The following is a 16,231-nucleotide window of genomic DNA, read 5'->3' on the forward strand; positions in this document are numbered from 1 at the left end:
AGAGAATTTTACTTTTTATTTGGTACAACTCTATACTTGGAAAATGTTTTACCATAATTATGAATTAGAAAATTTTTTTAAAATATAGCAGATAAATATAAACAAACTTATTTAATTGCCTGTTTTCCTATGTTTTTGTATAGTAAGGTAAAGGTTTTTATTAAGACTGTAGAGTAATCAAATTATTAAAATGTTGAATTTTAAAACAGCTCTCTCTCTCTCTCTCTCTCTCTCTCTCTGAAGAAAAAAGGACCTGGTCTCTTTAGCTGTTAATTGCATTCCTGTAAACAGAGTAACCCTTAGGAATTCCTGTTTGCTTTATATCTAATCTGCAAGCCTCACTGAACTTTCATCAAGAACAATGGTGTACACACAGTTCCTACATTCATACCAGTTCCTTTCTCCCCACTTTTTTTTTTTTTTTCTGGTGTTGAACTCCTGCCAAACATTAAATTACCTTGGGAAGTAAAGGTAAACGAGAAAAAAGCCCAAAGATTGTATTTGGCCTCATTTGCTGAGGACACTCAATCTTAACTTAGAGAAAGAGAGAAGAGTTTTTTTTTTAGCGTGAGAAGCATGAGAACTGCAATGAAACACAGGGTTTTTCAGACAAGCCCCTTTTTTAAGTTTGCAGGTGACTGACTGCTCTTGTTTCGATGCAGGTGGGGCTGCAGGTCAGGGGTGTGTGTGTGTGTGTTTGTGTGTGTGTATAAATCCACACCCATTTTAAACCAGAAACATCCAGAATATACTTCCAGCAAGAGCACTGGCTGGTTCAGGTAAGCAAGCAAAATTTCCTGATTATATAATCGGTGGTCAAGCTCTTCTACAGTATTTAAGTAATCCGTGTGTCGCTATTCAAAAGTGAGATTTTCAGTAAAGTGTAGGGAGCATTCAATGGACCTGATATTTTTCTTTTAGCGAACTGGATTTCTTCTGCTGCCTTCATGCTTTTATCCTCTGCTTATATTAATGATACTATACTAAACTAGCATTGGGAAAAAAAAAACCCTTCAAAAATGATGCTATAAGTAACAATTGTTTTTCCCTGTTCTCCTTTAAATGTTGTTATAGTTTAAAATAAGGAATATCTTTCTATAATATCTAAGTAAATGACTTACATCAAATTACTTTTGTAAAGTAAAATACTAGTGTTAGAAAATGCTAATTGGCCAATGTTTATAACACCTAATTGTAGACATTGGTTAGTTATGTACCTCCAAAGTGTGCTGTAAGCTGCTCCAGGGTTGTTACCATGTCATTCATTGGTGCCCCCAAGCAGCTGAACCGTGCATCTGGTGTCAGAGAACCTTCAGCAGTTCAAGTTCTATTTCTTTAAGGAAAGCATTGTTTATTCAAAACTAACAATATATAAATTGGTTAGCTTTGTCATCGGATGTATTTAATATCTATTTTTACCATTTATCAAACAATGTAAAATAGAAAATTGGTATTTTGAATTTTTTTTTTACTAGAACAATCTTCGACAATAACTTGAATTTTGAAAAAAAAACTTGGCAGCTTTAAAATAGGAAAATGGTGAAGTTATACTTTTTCTTTTTCAATGTCGATTCCACCTACTTATCTCTATCTCTACCATAAAGAACCTTTTCTGATGCTTCCTCCAGATTTAAGACCCTGCCCTAGAGGGTTGCTTCAGTTTCTCAACGGCAACTTTCAACCTGACACAGCTTGCCTGCCCTTCATTGCACTTTGTGTGCTAGAGTCAGCTCTCTCTATCCCCTAGTAAAATTGACCCTTTCTTTGTTTCAGTCTTTAAGGTACAAGATGACCGGTCCTTAAAGTAAAAGATGGCATTCTGAAATGTTTTCTGGTATTAATAAGTCATAAGAACTTACACTGAGGCCCTTATCATGCACCATAGTTATTGTTTAACAGAGTTTTTCCATAATTGAACACAAAGAAATATGAAATGGGGTTCACTGCAGAGTAGGAAGGGAAATGATTTAAATAGGGCTAGCCTGGAGTGACAACCATTTTCAATCCAAAGGGGAACTGAAGGAAAACACCATTGGCAAGGCAAAGATACTACAATGAGAGGAATGAGGAAGTGTCTGGAGAAACCTAGAATCTATAAACCTCCCCATCACCAAGCTGTCCTTCTCATTAACTACCGTTGCTCTATTACATAAGGAGCTTATTACCAGTGTCAAGCAGTAAATTATTTTAAGGAGCATTTGTCTTATTAATCTTTCAATTCTCCCACAATGCCTAATACAGTTACATATAGCAATAGTCATGTTTGGGTAGAATCACAAAACAGTCATTCACTATTTTGGTAGGAAGTTCAGTACTAAATAATGTTAAGTCAACAGGAAAATGGTTTTAAAGGAATTTTAAATGTGAATGATTTTTGTACATTTACCTCATATTTTGAGGTGATTTCATGACTGCATATGTCAACTATTTCACATGGGTTTTATATGCTACAAATAATATTTATCAAGTAGTTTAAGGCCAGGTCCAACTCTAGACTTGATTATATCTTAAGATAGTACATTGACTCAAAAAGCCATTTGAATTCTAGTAACCAAGGGAGAACTATAGACAGCAGGTTTGTTCTTCTTTACACATATATTTATAACAATATGACAATAAACTTGATTTCAGAAAGAGCGGATTGTAAACTGAGGGGTAAAAGGCTGAGTAACAAGTGGAAGGATGAGAAAGATAAGAGACTATCAAGGAACTGAAGAACAGAATCTCGGTCTTCCACTTTTTCTCTGAAATCTATTGCAGGCAATATTTGTTCATGCCTAATCTTATTACCTTGGCATAGAGTTAAAGGGTTATTTTAATCTATCAGATCAAGAAGAATCGAAAGAATATTTATGCATGCCAGAGGTCACCATTGCATTATTCTTTAGAGATGAAAGACCTTTAACAAATCCTATCTTATTTGAGTTTCACTGTAGAGCTGTGAACAGTAGAATGCCCTCAGAAATGAGCTCTGAGTGCCCCAATCCAGTTCTCTTTCAGCTTCATTGCACTGCTCCCACGATGCCCAGAATATAGCTTTTCACCAAGTGGACACTTGTTGAGTTGGGTGTATTTTTAAAATATTTTAAAAATAAAACCTGAATGACATTCTAGGAGGTTATACTGTGTCAACTCACACAAGCAGAGCCATCTGTCAGCACAGCTTTTGTCTGACTTGTAACAAATGTCTTAATGACAGCTTGAAGTAACCTGCTAGATTCTGAAAATTATTTTCTGTTGTCTAGCTTCTCCAGAGGGGTTCTCAAGGACACATGATGTTACACTCAGCTTCAGCCCTCTGCCTCTTGCTCGTCGCAGTTTCTTCTAACCTTTCCATTACAATCAAAAAAGAAAAGAGGCCTCCTCAGACACTCGCAAGAGGTACTGGAATCTCATTTTGTTTCCTAAACTCAGTCATTTGGATTATTTTAAAATTCCTCATCTCTTACCCATAATCTCCTTATAAAGCAAACTCAATTAACTGGAATATTTTGTTGTTTACCACTTTAAAATAGGCAAAACAAACCAAAACAGGAGGGTAAGGAGAACTGACTCTGGGTGGTGAACACACAATGGGATATATAGATGATGTAATACAGAATTGTACACTTGAAATCTATGTAACTTTACTAACAATTGTCACCCCAATAAACTTTAAAAAACAAAACAAACAAAAAAACCAGCAACAACAAAAGCAGAATCAGTTGATTTTAAAGCGTGAACAAAACCAACTGTAAAACAATAACAATTTGCTATATCTTTTACAGAAATAGTGGAAAATTGGTTTGCTAGCCTATAGCTTTAATAACCAGAGTTCTGGAAAATAATATTGATTGATATGTCATAGCAACGTCCTAAAGGCAATGAATATCCCTCAAAATCTGCTCCAATTCCCGGTTCTCTATTCAGGCAAAAAAATAACAATTTGGAATGATTTTATACAAGGATCCCAGAAAATTATACTTTATTCCTCCCTCTGAGAGTTTTGGTTAACCAAGTGTTTGCAATATTGGCTCCTGAAAACAGCTGCAGTGGTTTTAGACACCATGATCTAGATCTATCATTAGCTACATGTTTAGAAAACATTTCTGTACTTACTGTTTTCCTTGGGCCTAAGAAACAAATATATCTTCATCTGCAAAGAAACATTTTATAAAGAAAATCCTTAAAACTAGTTCCTACATTTCCAGGTAATCAACATGGAAACAAAATCATTTGTCTCCAGATAGCTAATTTAAAATGAGTAGTACAAACTGCAAAATGTGTAACCACTACTTGAAACAGTGATATGAATGGAGCAAACAAATGGAGACCAATTACAGCATCATTTCAAGTTTTAAAATATTGACTTTCTTTCCAAGTTCATTCATTCCTTAACAGGTAGATTGAGTGCCAGCCAATTATCCATCCAAGTCCAGCCCAGTTACTTAATTCTTCTTCAGTTTAAAATCACAGAAACTATAAACCAAAATGACCAGTAAGTTTTTGCAAAACAAATAAAATGAATGAAGGAACTATTTTCCTAAGTATAATTTATCATGTTCTCTCTATATTTAAACACTATAGTTATAAAACAGTGAGCTCTGTGGCCTAAAAGTGCCAGAGACTAAACTAGTCATTGCCCTAAAGATGCTCCAGGAAAGAGTTAAAATGCATGCTACAACTGGGCCATAAGGCCCCAACATTCTGTGCATTCATTTTCAAGTTATCTATGAAACTTTTTGGTGAATTTTTGAAAGATATACTCAATATGCATGGTACATTTTAAAGAACTTGATGAGTCCAGTTATTTAGAAACTATTTGAATAAGGAAAATGAAATCAGCTGGGAACTCCATTATTAAGAATTGGTTTACATTTGGTTAAGCATTTTACCGTCTATTAGCATGTAGGAAACAACAGAAAATGAAGCTCCGAATGAATGAGGATTAAAGACAGAGGGAAGAGGGACGAGTTTGGGTACAGCGTATACAGTAGCATATGGAGCCCCTTAAAGCAGGGGGCAGCAGCAAACAAGTAAAGAGCATTCAGAAGAGGGAAGATTATTTGGAAAAGGTAATAAAAACTTTAAGAAAAAGAAAAAAACAGTGACACTCCACCCAAATTCTTTCGATCCTTTTGAATCAAAAGAACTACTCAATGCCCAGCACCCAGCCTAGTGACTGGCTATAGCAGGTTCTCAATAAATACATATTGGATGAATAAATAAAATCTCAGAAGACAAGCAAGCATAGCTGGAAACAGAATTGTGGTAATGAACAGAGACTCTGAAGAGAGTTTAAACTGTATCACTTTTGGCCTATTGTAATTATGAGATTAAAATGTATACACAAAATTGTAATACCATGTGGCTCCCCTACAAGGCTATGAATGGTTTGAGAGCAGGGATTATATTGTTTTACCTTTGTACACCCAGGGCTAAGTGGAGTAAGGCAAACTGCAGATGTTCCTTTAATGTTTGTGGGACTAAGCTGAACAGGAGCAGAAACTAGCAATTATTCCCGTTGCTGGAGTTTCAGCATTGAATGATACTTGGAACAGAATCAAAAAATTAAGTAGGAGCCCAGTCTCAGTGGCTGTTCTCAAAATAACTCTTATTTAATAAAAATTGTGATATGAAGTTAACACATGTGTTCAAGCACAGCTGTAAAGAAAATCAAGATTATTATAGTTAGGCAAAGTATTAAAGTAACGTAACGTGTCTTCCAATGTTAAGATACTTAAATCAGGCAAAAACAAACCAACAACACTGCTGGTAAAAGTGTAACATAGTGCAACCACTTTGAAAACAGTCTGGTAGTTCTTTAAATTATTAAATGTAGAGCTACCATATGACCCAGCAGTTCAGATCCTCAAGAGAAATTAAAACATGTCCACACAAAAGCTTGTACACTAATATTCACAGCAGCAGCATCATAAAAGCCAAAAAGTAGAAACAACCCAAATGTCCATCAATTGATGAATGAATAGTGAGGTCTGACAACTAAGTTCACGAACTTGTTACAATGATGTTGCTAACCTTTTATGGTATCAGAGGGACTATTCATTATGAATGTGTAAACGGGACAAACAGGTAACCAATTTACTATTTGGAAGTGCTGAAAAGGCTGCACTTCCTGAACTAGACAAAAATGACCTGAACTTTTCGCCAACAATTCATGGCTATTGCATCACGACAATACACCAGCTCACACAACACTGTCTGTGAGGGAATTTTTAGCCGGTAGACAAATAACTGTATTGGAACATCCTCCCTACTCACCTGATCTGGCCCCCAATGACTTCTTTCTTTACCCGAAGATAAAGGAAATATTGAAAGGAAGACATTTTGATGACATTCAGGACATCAAGGGTAATATGATGACAGCTCTTATGGCCATTACAGAAAAAGAGTTCCAAAATTGCTTTGAAGGGTGGACTACGCACTGGCGTTGGTACATAGCTTCCCAAGGGGAGTACTTCGAAGGTGACCATAGTGATATTGAGTAATGAAGCAGGTAGCACTTTTTCTAGGATGAGTTCGCGAACGTAATTGTCCTACCTCATAAATAAAATGTGGTCTATCCATACAATGGAATAATATTTGGCCATATAAAGGAATGAAGTATGAATGTGTGCCACAATATGGATGAACCTTGAACACATTATATTAAGTAAAAGCATACAGTTACAAAAGACTACAAATTGTATGATTCCATTTATATGAAATATTCAAAATAAGAAAATCTATAGATACAGAAAGTACAGTAGGTGTTTCTTAGGGATGGGGGAGATGGAGGAATTATGGGGTGACAGCTGAAGGGTACAGGGCTTCTTTCCGAAGTGATGAAAATGTTCTAAAATTGATTATGATGAGGCCTGTACAACTCTGCGAATATACAGAAGTGTACGCTGTGACTGCATGAATCGTATTTGTATGTGAATTATATTGTAATACGGCTAGTCCCAAAAAGCAAACAAAACAAAAACAAACCAACAAGCAAAAATGATGGAACTGTGTTTATCTTGCTTATAATTCTGCTTCATAACTCCTGGCCATCTTTTAGCCATGATATCAAAACCAAAAAGTGCAGTCTGACATTTGAAACATATAAGAAAATCTGGGTCCAAACTAGCCTGCAAATATTTCTGTTTTCACACTAATTTAATCTTTCTCATCTGTAGACCAAGACATTTCCTGAAAACACTCTGCTATATTTCTGGATTTTTTTTTTTTTTTTGGTGCATTCTTCTGCTCAATGATCTTATTCTTTAATCTCTAATACACATTCCCAACTACACATATTACTTTTTAAAAAGTTACTGGGTTCTCTCTCTACTCGTATTGTTTCCCTCTCCTTCACTCTTCTGGATGCTTCCAGAACACCTGTGTTTCTCAACCATGAAATTCCCACACCAGAATTTTCTACTTGTCAAAATTCAAAGTTCAATTTGGAATTCCTTTTATTCATGATATATACTTACTTAAAAGGGGTCAAGCCTCGCCAGGCACTCAAGATACAAGGGCACTGCGTGGTACACTCCAAAGTATTCCCTATAGCCTTAAAAAGTATGCAAAGATTAATTGCATGGTGCAGAGATGTCTTTTCAATCATCATTAATTATAATAGCACTTATTGAGCACTTGCTGGGTTCAAGGCCATTGGCCTTGAGGTTTGAAACACTGACAAAAACCTCAGTACTATAATCTGAAAGGACACCAGCTCTTCATCTCTAGTTATACTCATGTTTCATATGTCAGATAAGTGCTTGGTAGCTTAGTTAAACGTCTGTAGACAGACAGCTACTTGTCACATGTCCATTTCAGAGCTCTGCTGTGGTCCTGAGTAAATGCACTGATTTCTCTCTCTTCTGTTTTAGGATGGGGAGATGACATCACTTGGGTACAGACTTATGAAGAAGGTCTCTTTCATATTCAAAAAAGGTAAAACACCTCTCAGTTAATTTTGACAGATCATATAGATACCTCCTCAAAGAAGAGCCCCAAAGCAGCATGTTAGCTTTTGAAAGAATACCCATGTATTTGCTCTGCTACTCTACGCTGTTTAGACTAAGAGTTGCCATTAGAATGTTTTTGTTTTTTTATAAACTAGAGCTTTAAATACCTTTGTATTAATTTCTTAATTACTCAATCAAGCTTTCGAATATAAGTTGTATAAAAACAGTACCACTCATTAGGCATTATAAAACTGAAACAGGAAACTCGTGTACAATAGCAGTTCTCAAGTCTGATCATTGGAGTTTTCATTGGAATCCATATTCATGATCCATCAATCAGTCAAGTACTTACTGAGTAGCCTCTGCTCTGTGCCACACACTGTTCTACACTCAATGACCAAGAGTCACACAACCTTTATCCTTACAGACATACTAAATCTTTAGGAATAGAGAAGAGAAAATTGTATTTTTTTCAAAGCTCCCAAAGAATTTATGTAATATCTGAAGAACATTCAATTACAATACTCTTTTAAGAAGAAGGAAAGATTCCAAATGAGAATTGAATAAAACACTGTCTCAACACTGGACAAATATTACCAAAGAAAGAAGTCTACAGAATAATCATTTCCAAATAAGAGGGTAATAAACAACATATTATCAAAGAGAAGCCAGCGGAACATTTGAAGAATACACCCCGATTAAGTGAGATTTAGTCTGGGAATGCCAGGAAGATTCAAGATTAAGAAATTGATTGATTCAAATAACTTAATATTTATAAGGAGACAAATCATAGTATCTCCTATCTCCAGAAATGCTGAAAGACATTTAATAGAATGCAAAATCCATGTTTGATTTTAAAAAAAACAAAAACTTTTATTCAACAATACTCATTTATTTTCATTCACCCTAGCAAAGAAATACCCATCCTAGCAAAAAAGCCAACGTCATCCTTAGTGGGAAAACAAATAAAAGTATCCCATTAAAGTCTGGATAAGACGAGGATGTCTACAATTACCACAATTAGCCCTTCATCAATATGAAACATTTGACAAAGCTATACTAAAACAATACGTTACTAGTAAATGAATCAAATGAATCAAATAGAAATAAAACTGGACACTACAGAAATTTTTTACGAAATACAGTGGTATTTTTAGGTCAGGGGTAAGGGAGATAGAATATGTAAAATAATTACTCATAGTGTTAGAGAGAAACTGGTAGCCACCTGGGAAAAATAAATCTATTTGGATCTATGCCTCACATTTTATCACAATAAATTACAAAGATTTAACTATAAAAATGAGGCCATTAAGGAACTAGAAGATACTATTGCAAAATTTTATTTCTTTAAATTATTGGAGTAGGGAAGGGCTGATACTCGTGTGAGGCAAGGGAGGTGCCTGGGATGCAAAATGAAAGCACTTAGCTTTGGTATCCTAGATGCTCTTCTGGCCCCACCCTACTCCTTCCATGGAAAGCATATGTATCAAAATTATAAATGCATATACTCTTTGACCCAGAAATTTGACTTCTGGAAATTTTTTTACAAATATACAACCCATATGCAAAATAATATATAAATAACATCACCAAAGCAGTGTTTGTGTTTGGAAATGACCAAAACACAGAAATTTGGAAACAATTTAAATATCTATCTTCAGCGGACTAATTAAATACATTGAAGAATTTCCATGTAATGGAATATTATATAGAAGCATAAGGGAATGATATCTAAGATGTAGCATCATGCTGAAAATGCAAAATGCAAATCCATGTGCATAGTGCAGTAGTATCTGTAGTTTTAAAAAAGGAATATATACATACACATGCACATGGATATGCATGTGGACATATAAAATACATTTATATATTCATATACATAAACATACATTTTCATAAATGTATGCATATACATGTAGATATTAATATGCTTATTCATATATAAACATAGATAATATATGTTATATATTATATATGATATGTATGTATTTTATACATATACACATGTATATATTTATATATATACACACATGTACATATTTGGGAATATGACCTGAAAACCTCTGGAAGGAAACATAAGAAATGGTAACACTGCTTACTGAAAAATTTTTAACTTTTAGATTTTAAACCATTTGAATTTGTAACCTATTTTAAAAGGAAAAAAATGTAGAATTTTAAAAGATGTTTTTTTACCAAATGATGCTGAAGTACAGCTACCACAAATTGCTACTTTCTCTCAACTCAAGTTTCTCACAATCTGGTGGGCTAGTTCATGAGATTTTAGACCAGGGGCCACCTGTTTTTATTTGGTCTGTAACCTAAGGATGATTTCTAGATTAATTTTTTTTAATTCAAAAGATAAACAGTATTTTGGACATATGAAAGTTACATGAAATTCTAATTTCAGTATCCATAAATTAACTTTTACTGTAACACAGCCACACTCATTTTGTTACATATTGTCCATGGCTGTTTTGCAATAATGGCCGAGTTGAATAGTTGTGAATGAGACCACATAGCTTGCAAAACCTCAAATATTTACTATTTACGTCTTTGCTGAAAAAGTTTTGAGCCCTTTTTTAGGCTGTCCCTACTTTACGGTCTTCCAGAAATACTTCTCTGCTTTCCCTGAAATGAAATAGTGGCTTGGTTTGAATACCTGAACAACCTATTTGCAACTAAACTGTTAAGACAGATTTCTGTAGTCTTGATCAAATTTCCCTTGGACTCCAATTGCCCAGGAATCTGATGCTGAAATTAGTTTTCCACAAATTACATCAGTGTCTTTCCCTACACATAGCTGTCCTTGTTTCCAGCTGTTGGGTGGGTGTTCAGGATCAGAATGACTCATGCCGCTTAACTGTTCTGTCTCAGAACACCTCTACCTAAGTTCGAACAGAGAAGAGTTATCTAGTAGAAAGTTTACTACCTGATGGTTAGGCGGACTGAGTTCTACACTTGCATCTAAAAATGTCAATAAATATTATTAGCTTTAGTTTTCTAAAAAATTAGGAATGATATTTCACTCATTGGATTTCTCGACTGCTTTTTCACCAATGAGTTTGAAGTTGTTGGCAGATGCTATCTTTACCTCTATGTCATAAATCTTAAAAGGTGAGTTGTAGGATTTATTCTTACCTAAAATTTACTTACATTTCAAGTTTGAGGATTCAATAAAATTAATAAAAATTCCAAGTTTGTTATTTAATACTTTTGAGACCAGAGGAAAAAAAAATAGGGTTATAGTATTTCATATGATTACCTCTGTTGATTTTAAAAGATTTATGCTTAATACATATACTTTGGAGTCTATCTCTTTTTGTACTGAGCATCGTCTCAAAATTAAACTTTAAAAAACACACATCCTGTATACCCAAATCATAACTCCTTTATCCTTCACTATATAGTTAAATACACTAATTTTTTTCTCTTATCCTAATGAGGAGGGAAGTCAATTAGCTACCATAAAGCTTTTTTCAGAGAGTTTAAAAATCAAAGTGAAACTGAAAAATGTACAGAGAAAGAACTCTCACTGAGACTGTATGTTGTGAGTTGTTACAAGAATGAAAGGATGTGAAAACAGTCAACTATTAATAGCCTTTTGGTGAAAACCAAAAAGAAAAAAAACAACCCTGACATCTTATACCAGATGTTCGCTGGAAATTAATACCTCGTTCATAATATTGTTTCATCTCTGGAGAAAGGATAGACTTTTATTTAACTGTACTATAGTGTACATAGGAATGACCTGGTGAGCTTGTTAAGCTACAGAGTCCTGGACTCCACCCATAGAGATTCTGATTGGGTGGGCCTGGGATGGAGGCTGAGAATTCTATTTCTAATGTGCTACCTGGTGATGCGCCAAGTTCTCGGCGCATCTCGGGTTATGTTTTCAGTAACACTACGGACTACATTGCTATGATTTGTCAGTCAGATTTGTACTTTAAGTCTCACTGAAAATACAAAAAGTTTAAATCTAATTTCACTGTACATTTTGACTCAGACTTAATCACTTGACTTAATTCCACACTCTCTCTGTTTAGTAACAAGCCATTGATGGTTATTCATCACTTGGAAGACTGTCAATATTGCCAAGGTAATTTTAGCTCCTGAGATCTTATTATATTTCCAGTATGAAATAGAAAAAGTGACCTGGTAAGAATAGATAAGGCAGCATTCAGAAAATCCCATTCGAAAAAAAAAAAAAAAGACCACTACCATACAACCATTTCACTAAGGTGCTTAAAGATTACAATAATTGTTAGCAATACACTGAATATATTTATATTACATGCCCTTTAGAATTGTTTTTCCCTCTTCCTCCCATCAAGAAAATAAAAAGGGGAGAGGAAACTTGCTGAAAGAAGATGTTGTTATAACCAATGAGTCAATGAGTTACATGAAATTAACTGGTGGCTCCATTAATGTGATTATCCCCCGATGTTTTCATGGACAGACTCTGACCTTCACTGTTTCCCAATGAGAGACAAAGTGACAATGGGCCAATGAAATATTTACATTCCAGTTATAGATGCGAACAAATACTAGTTTTATTTTGCTATGTTCTATTGAAGGTGTCTTTATCCTCAAAACTGACTGGTGTTCATTATGTTTTTCCCCACAGCACTAAAAAAAGTGTTTGCCCAAAATAAAGAAATACAAGAAATGGCTCAGAATAATTTCATCATGCTGAATCTCATGGTATATGACCTCTACAGTGTTTTCGTAATATCACAATTCAATGGAAAATTTGAATCCCCTTATTTTTCTATTTTTAAGACAAAAAGAGCTATAAAGTATTGGTGGATATAGAATATTATATAGAATTATAAAAGGCCAAAATATTTAATTTACTGTAAACTTCATTCATAATAAATTATTTTCAAAATCAACTGTCAAAAACAATCCAATCCAATAACATTTAATTGTTTTCTTCTCTTGCTAGCATGAGACCACAGATAAAAATTTATCACCTGATGGACAATATGTGCCTAGAATCATGTTTGTGGGTATGTGTGTTATCTCTTTATATTCAGATTTACAAAATCACTAATATTCTTGCATTCATTTATTTTTAAATGCTAGTTTAAGTACTATTTTTTTAAAAAGGAAGACATTGCCAACCCAGTCAATAACAGCTCTTGCTAGTTCTACAACCAAAATTCACCATATCTATTACATGTAAATTTTAAATAGGTTTTTAAACTAACTGATGTTATTAAATCAATAGCTCAATGTAATTTCAGTACAGTCCCCCAAACTGTATTGACAGAGAGCTATGACACACTAAAATGAGAATTCAGGTTAATTCATCATGAACTCACATGTCTGAAACTGATTTTGCTTATAAATTTGCTTCACATTTGTTTTAGAGTAAGAGGCAAGAATGATTTTAAGAACATTTTAAGTAATATATTAGAGACTTATTTTTTCTTGGCAGATCCTTCTTTAACAGTCAGAGCTGATATAATGGGAAGATACTCTAATAGATTATATACATACGAACCTCAGGATTTACCAATATGTAAGTATTCAGAAATTATCTTGAACAGTGATACTAGCTGACATTTGACTGTTAGAGGGGTCAGTCCTTCTACCAGGGGTCAAATCCCCACCAATGGTGCTATCCACAAATCAGATTCACGGGGGTGGGGTGGGGGGGGCGTAGTGTTTAAAATGCAAACTCTTAGCTCCCACCAAAATCAGAATTTCTAGGGCACCTCAGAATCTGTTTTTTAACAGGGATGTCCAACCGTTCTTATGATCACTAAATTTGGAGACCACCAAAAAAAATAGAGTATACACTAAAATTAAACAAACCTTAAGAGAGCCAATCCATTCTATGGGTATAAAGATCACATGTGATTTCCTCAAAGTGTTAATAATTATTTTTTTCTCTCTTTCATAAGCAAGGAGATACAGTCTGACTTGGGGTTTTAATTTTTACAGCACTCACTCTCAACTATATTTAATAACTATTCGTTTCAGATCCAGTGGTACAAATACAAAATGTTCAGTTAAAAAAATAGAACCTCCCTGAAAGTCTCTCTGATAAAATTGTTTACCATAAAGAAAGTTGATTAACCAGCTCTGAATGCTCTAATCCCTAAATTTACATGTACACCTTAATGTTGTAGATAAATTCCCATGTTTTCACAGCTATTAAGTGGGCCAATTTTAGATTCAGGGATTAAAAGATTATAATATTTGATACTTTCATTTACTAACAGACTAATGTCTATTTACTTTTATTTCAGTGATAGAAAACATGAAGAAAGCATTAAAACTTATTCAATCAGAGTTATAAGGAATTATCTCAAAGAGGTCAAATGTCATGAAGACGAACTTCCGGTTAACAGACTCATGCTAAATGTGCAAGGACATGATTATGATTCTGTAATATTACCATTTAGATTTTTAATGTGTTTGCAATATTCTTATGAAGGTAAAATGATATTTCAATAAATGTCAGAACCTGAGCATGACAGTGTAGTAATTTGATTGCTCCCTGCATCCATAGCAAAGAAAGCTTGTCACGAACGCAGAGTTAGGGTAGAGACAGGAGGACCTAAATAAGAGGTGTCTACACTGGTTGTCCCTATTTCCTCACCTCTCATTCACTTCACCAGCTAATCTAATCTTAATTCTGCCGCCTCCACTGTATTGAACCCACTAGTATAGATCATAAATGACGTGCATGTTGCCAAAGCAAACGGATGTATCTCTGTCCACTTAACTTTTAGCAGCATATACGTATGTCAGAGTTAACCATTTGCTGCTTTTCTTACTTCAAAGACATTTAAAAACTAATTACAATAAAGTAAAAGTAGATTTTAAAATTTTAACTACACGTGGACATTTAATATTTAATTATTGGGTGAATATTTAATACTTTGAATAATATTAAGAAAAGTGTTAACTCCCTCTGGAAGATTGAAAACTGTCTCCAATTAACCAGCAGAAGAGAATTATAGCCATTCTGAAATTATCAAACATCCAACCACCAATTCAATTCTTTACAGGAAGCTTCTGGAGAGTCAGTACCATGTCTTCTATTGCTTTAAATGCCACAAAAGTTCCTAACTTTTTAATGGAAAAATAAATCCCATAATCACTAGGGAGTAATTCTCAGAAGGGAGAGAATGTTTCAAATGGGCAGAAATTGTCCTAACCCACAGGATTTGATTGCATTTAAATATTTTTAATTATTTTAAGATACAAACATACACTTTAATATGAGATAGGTATACAATGTCTATGTGATAAATATTTGATTAATTCCCATGTTTTCTGAGTCAGAGAAAGAAAGCTTTCTTCCAGGTTTTATTTGATCACTATTGTGTTGATTTTAAGCAGACTTAGTAATTAATCTATTTGGATACAAGTAGGTTACGTGACCAATACCTAGCTAGATATCAGTACCAGATATCCATGCATCACATTTACAAAAGAATGTTAAATATCCCATATTTAATTTTTAAAATTTGAAATCAAAGTCTGAGGGTTGATGTTTTTAATGAATGCTAAGACTTCAAAGTGCACTGGCATTCTCTGATTCAGTAATTTAAAGTATGAAAACTAAAGTAACATAGCTGATTCCATTGTTGCATAAGCAGTGAAGAGACAGAAAATGTCAGTGGTCATTTGCAGTGAACTAAGAAGACATCAGTTGACAATTTAGTTACTGTTTTAAGAACTAATAAGTAAAATAACATATTCACTATTTTTCTTCAATTAGTGTAAAAATGTTAGTAAATGATAAATTACTCTTTGTTATAAAAATATACGGGCCTTTGTATTTCAATATACATATAATAATGATACTCTATTACAATTTAATTCTGTATATAATTATACATATACTAATATTTAATATACATATATTATACATACAATTATTTGATAATAAGTTATATTATTCAGTGTAGCCTTGCAACCAATTTAATTCCCCTCTCTATCCTACTTTAACAATTAAACTCTATATCCTAGTTGATATTTCTAATTTTTTCACTTTACAAAATTAGTGGTTTAGATTTGATCACTTCTAAGTTTACCCCAGCCTTGAAATGTAAAACTACACTTATATTTCCATTACTTTCAGCCTTGTAGCCTCCAAAATAATTATTCATTCCTTCTCTCACACATCCACTGTTAAGAATTAAGTTACTAACATCAAGTACCTGCACGATTCTGTGTGCATAGGGATTTTTATGAAGGAGCATTCAGAGCTCTCATTTGCATTTTAAAGAGATAATATTATAGTTTAAAAAGTTACACGTTAAAAAGATTAGAAT

At 33.9% G+C, this 16,231-nt stretch overlaps 1 protein-coding gene across 1 annotated transcript; it reads left to right on the forward strand.

Annotated features, from left to right (window-relative positions):
- Window positions 1-515: 515 nt before the first annotated feature.
- Window positions 516-14,416, forward strand: AGR3 (anterior gradient 3, protein disulphide isomerase family member). The gene is made up of 8 exons (XM_019726644.3): window positions 516-779; window positions 3,246-3,381; window positions 7,860-7,923; window positions 11,981-12,033; window positions 12,562-12,638; window positions 12,883-12,946; window positions 13,378-13,461; window positions 14,195-14,416. The coding sequence occupies exons 2-8, from the start codon at window positions 3,273-3,275 to the stop codon at window positions 14,242-14,244; spliced, it is 501 nt and encodes a 166-aa protein (XP_019582203.1). The 5' UTR covers window positions 516-779; window positions 3,246-3,272; the 3' UTR covers window positions 14,245-14,416.
- The last annotated feature ends 1,815 nt before the right edge of the window (window positions 14,417-16,231 follow it).

Source organism: Rhinolophus sinicus, chromosome 4 (assembly GCF_057876585.1).
Source record: "Rhinolophus sinicus isolate RSI-liver-muscle chromosome 4, RSI-T2T, whole genome shotgun sequence".
In the NCBI taxonomy this organism is placed as follows: domain Eukaryota; kingdom Metazoa; phylum Chordata; class Mammalia; order Chiroptera; family Rhinolophidae; genus Rhinolophus; species Rhinolophus sinicus.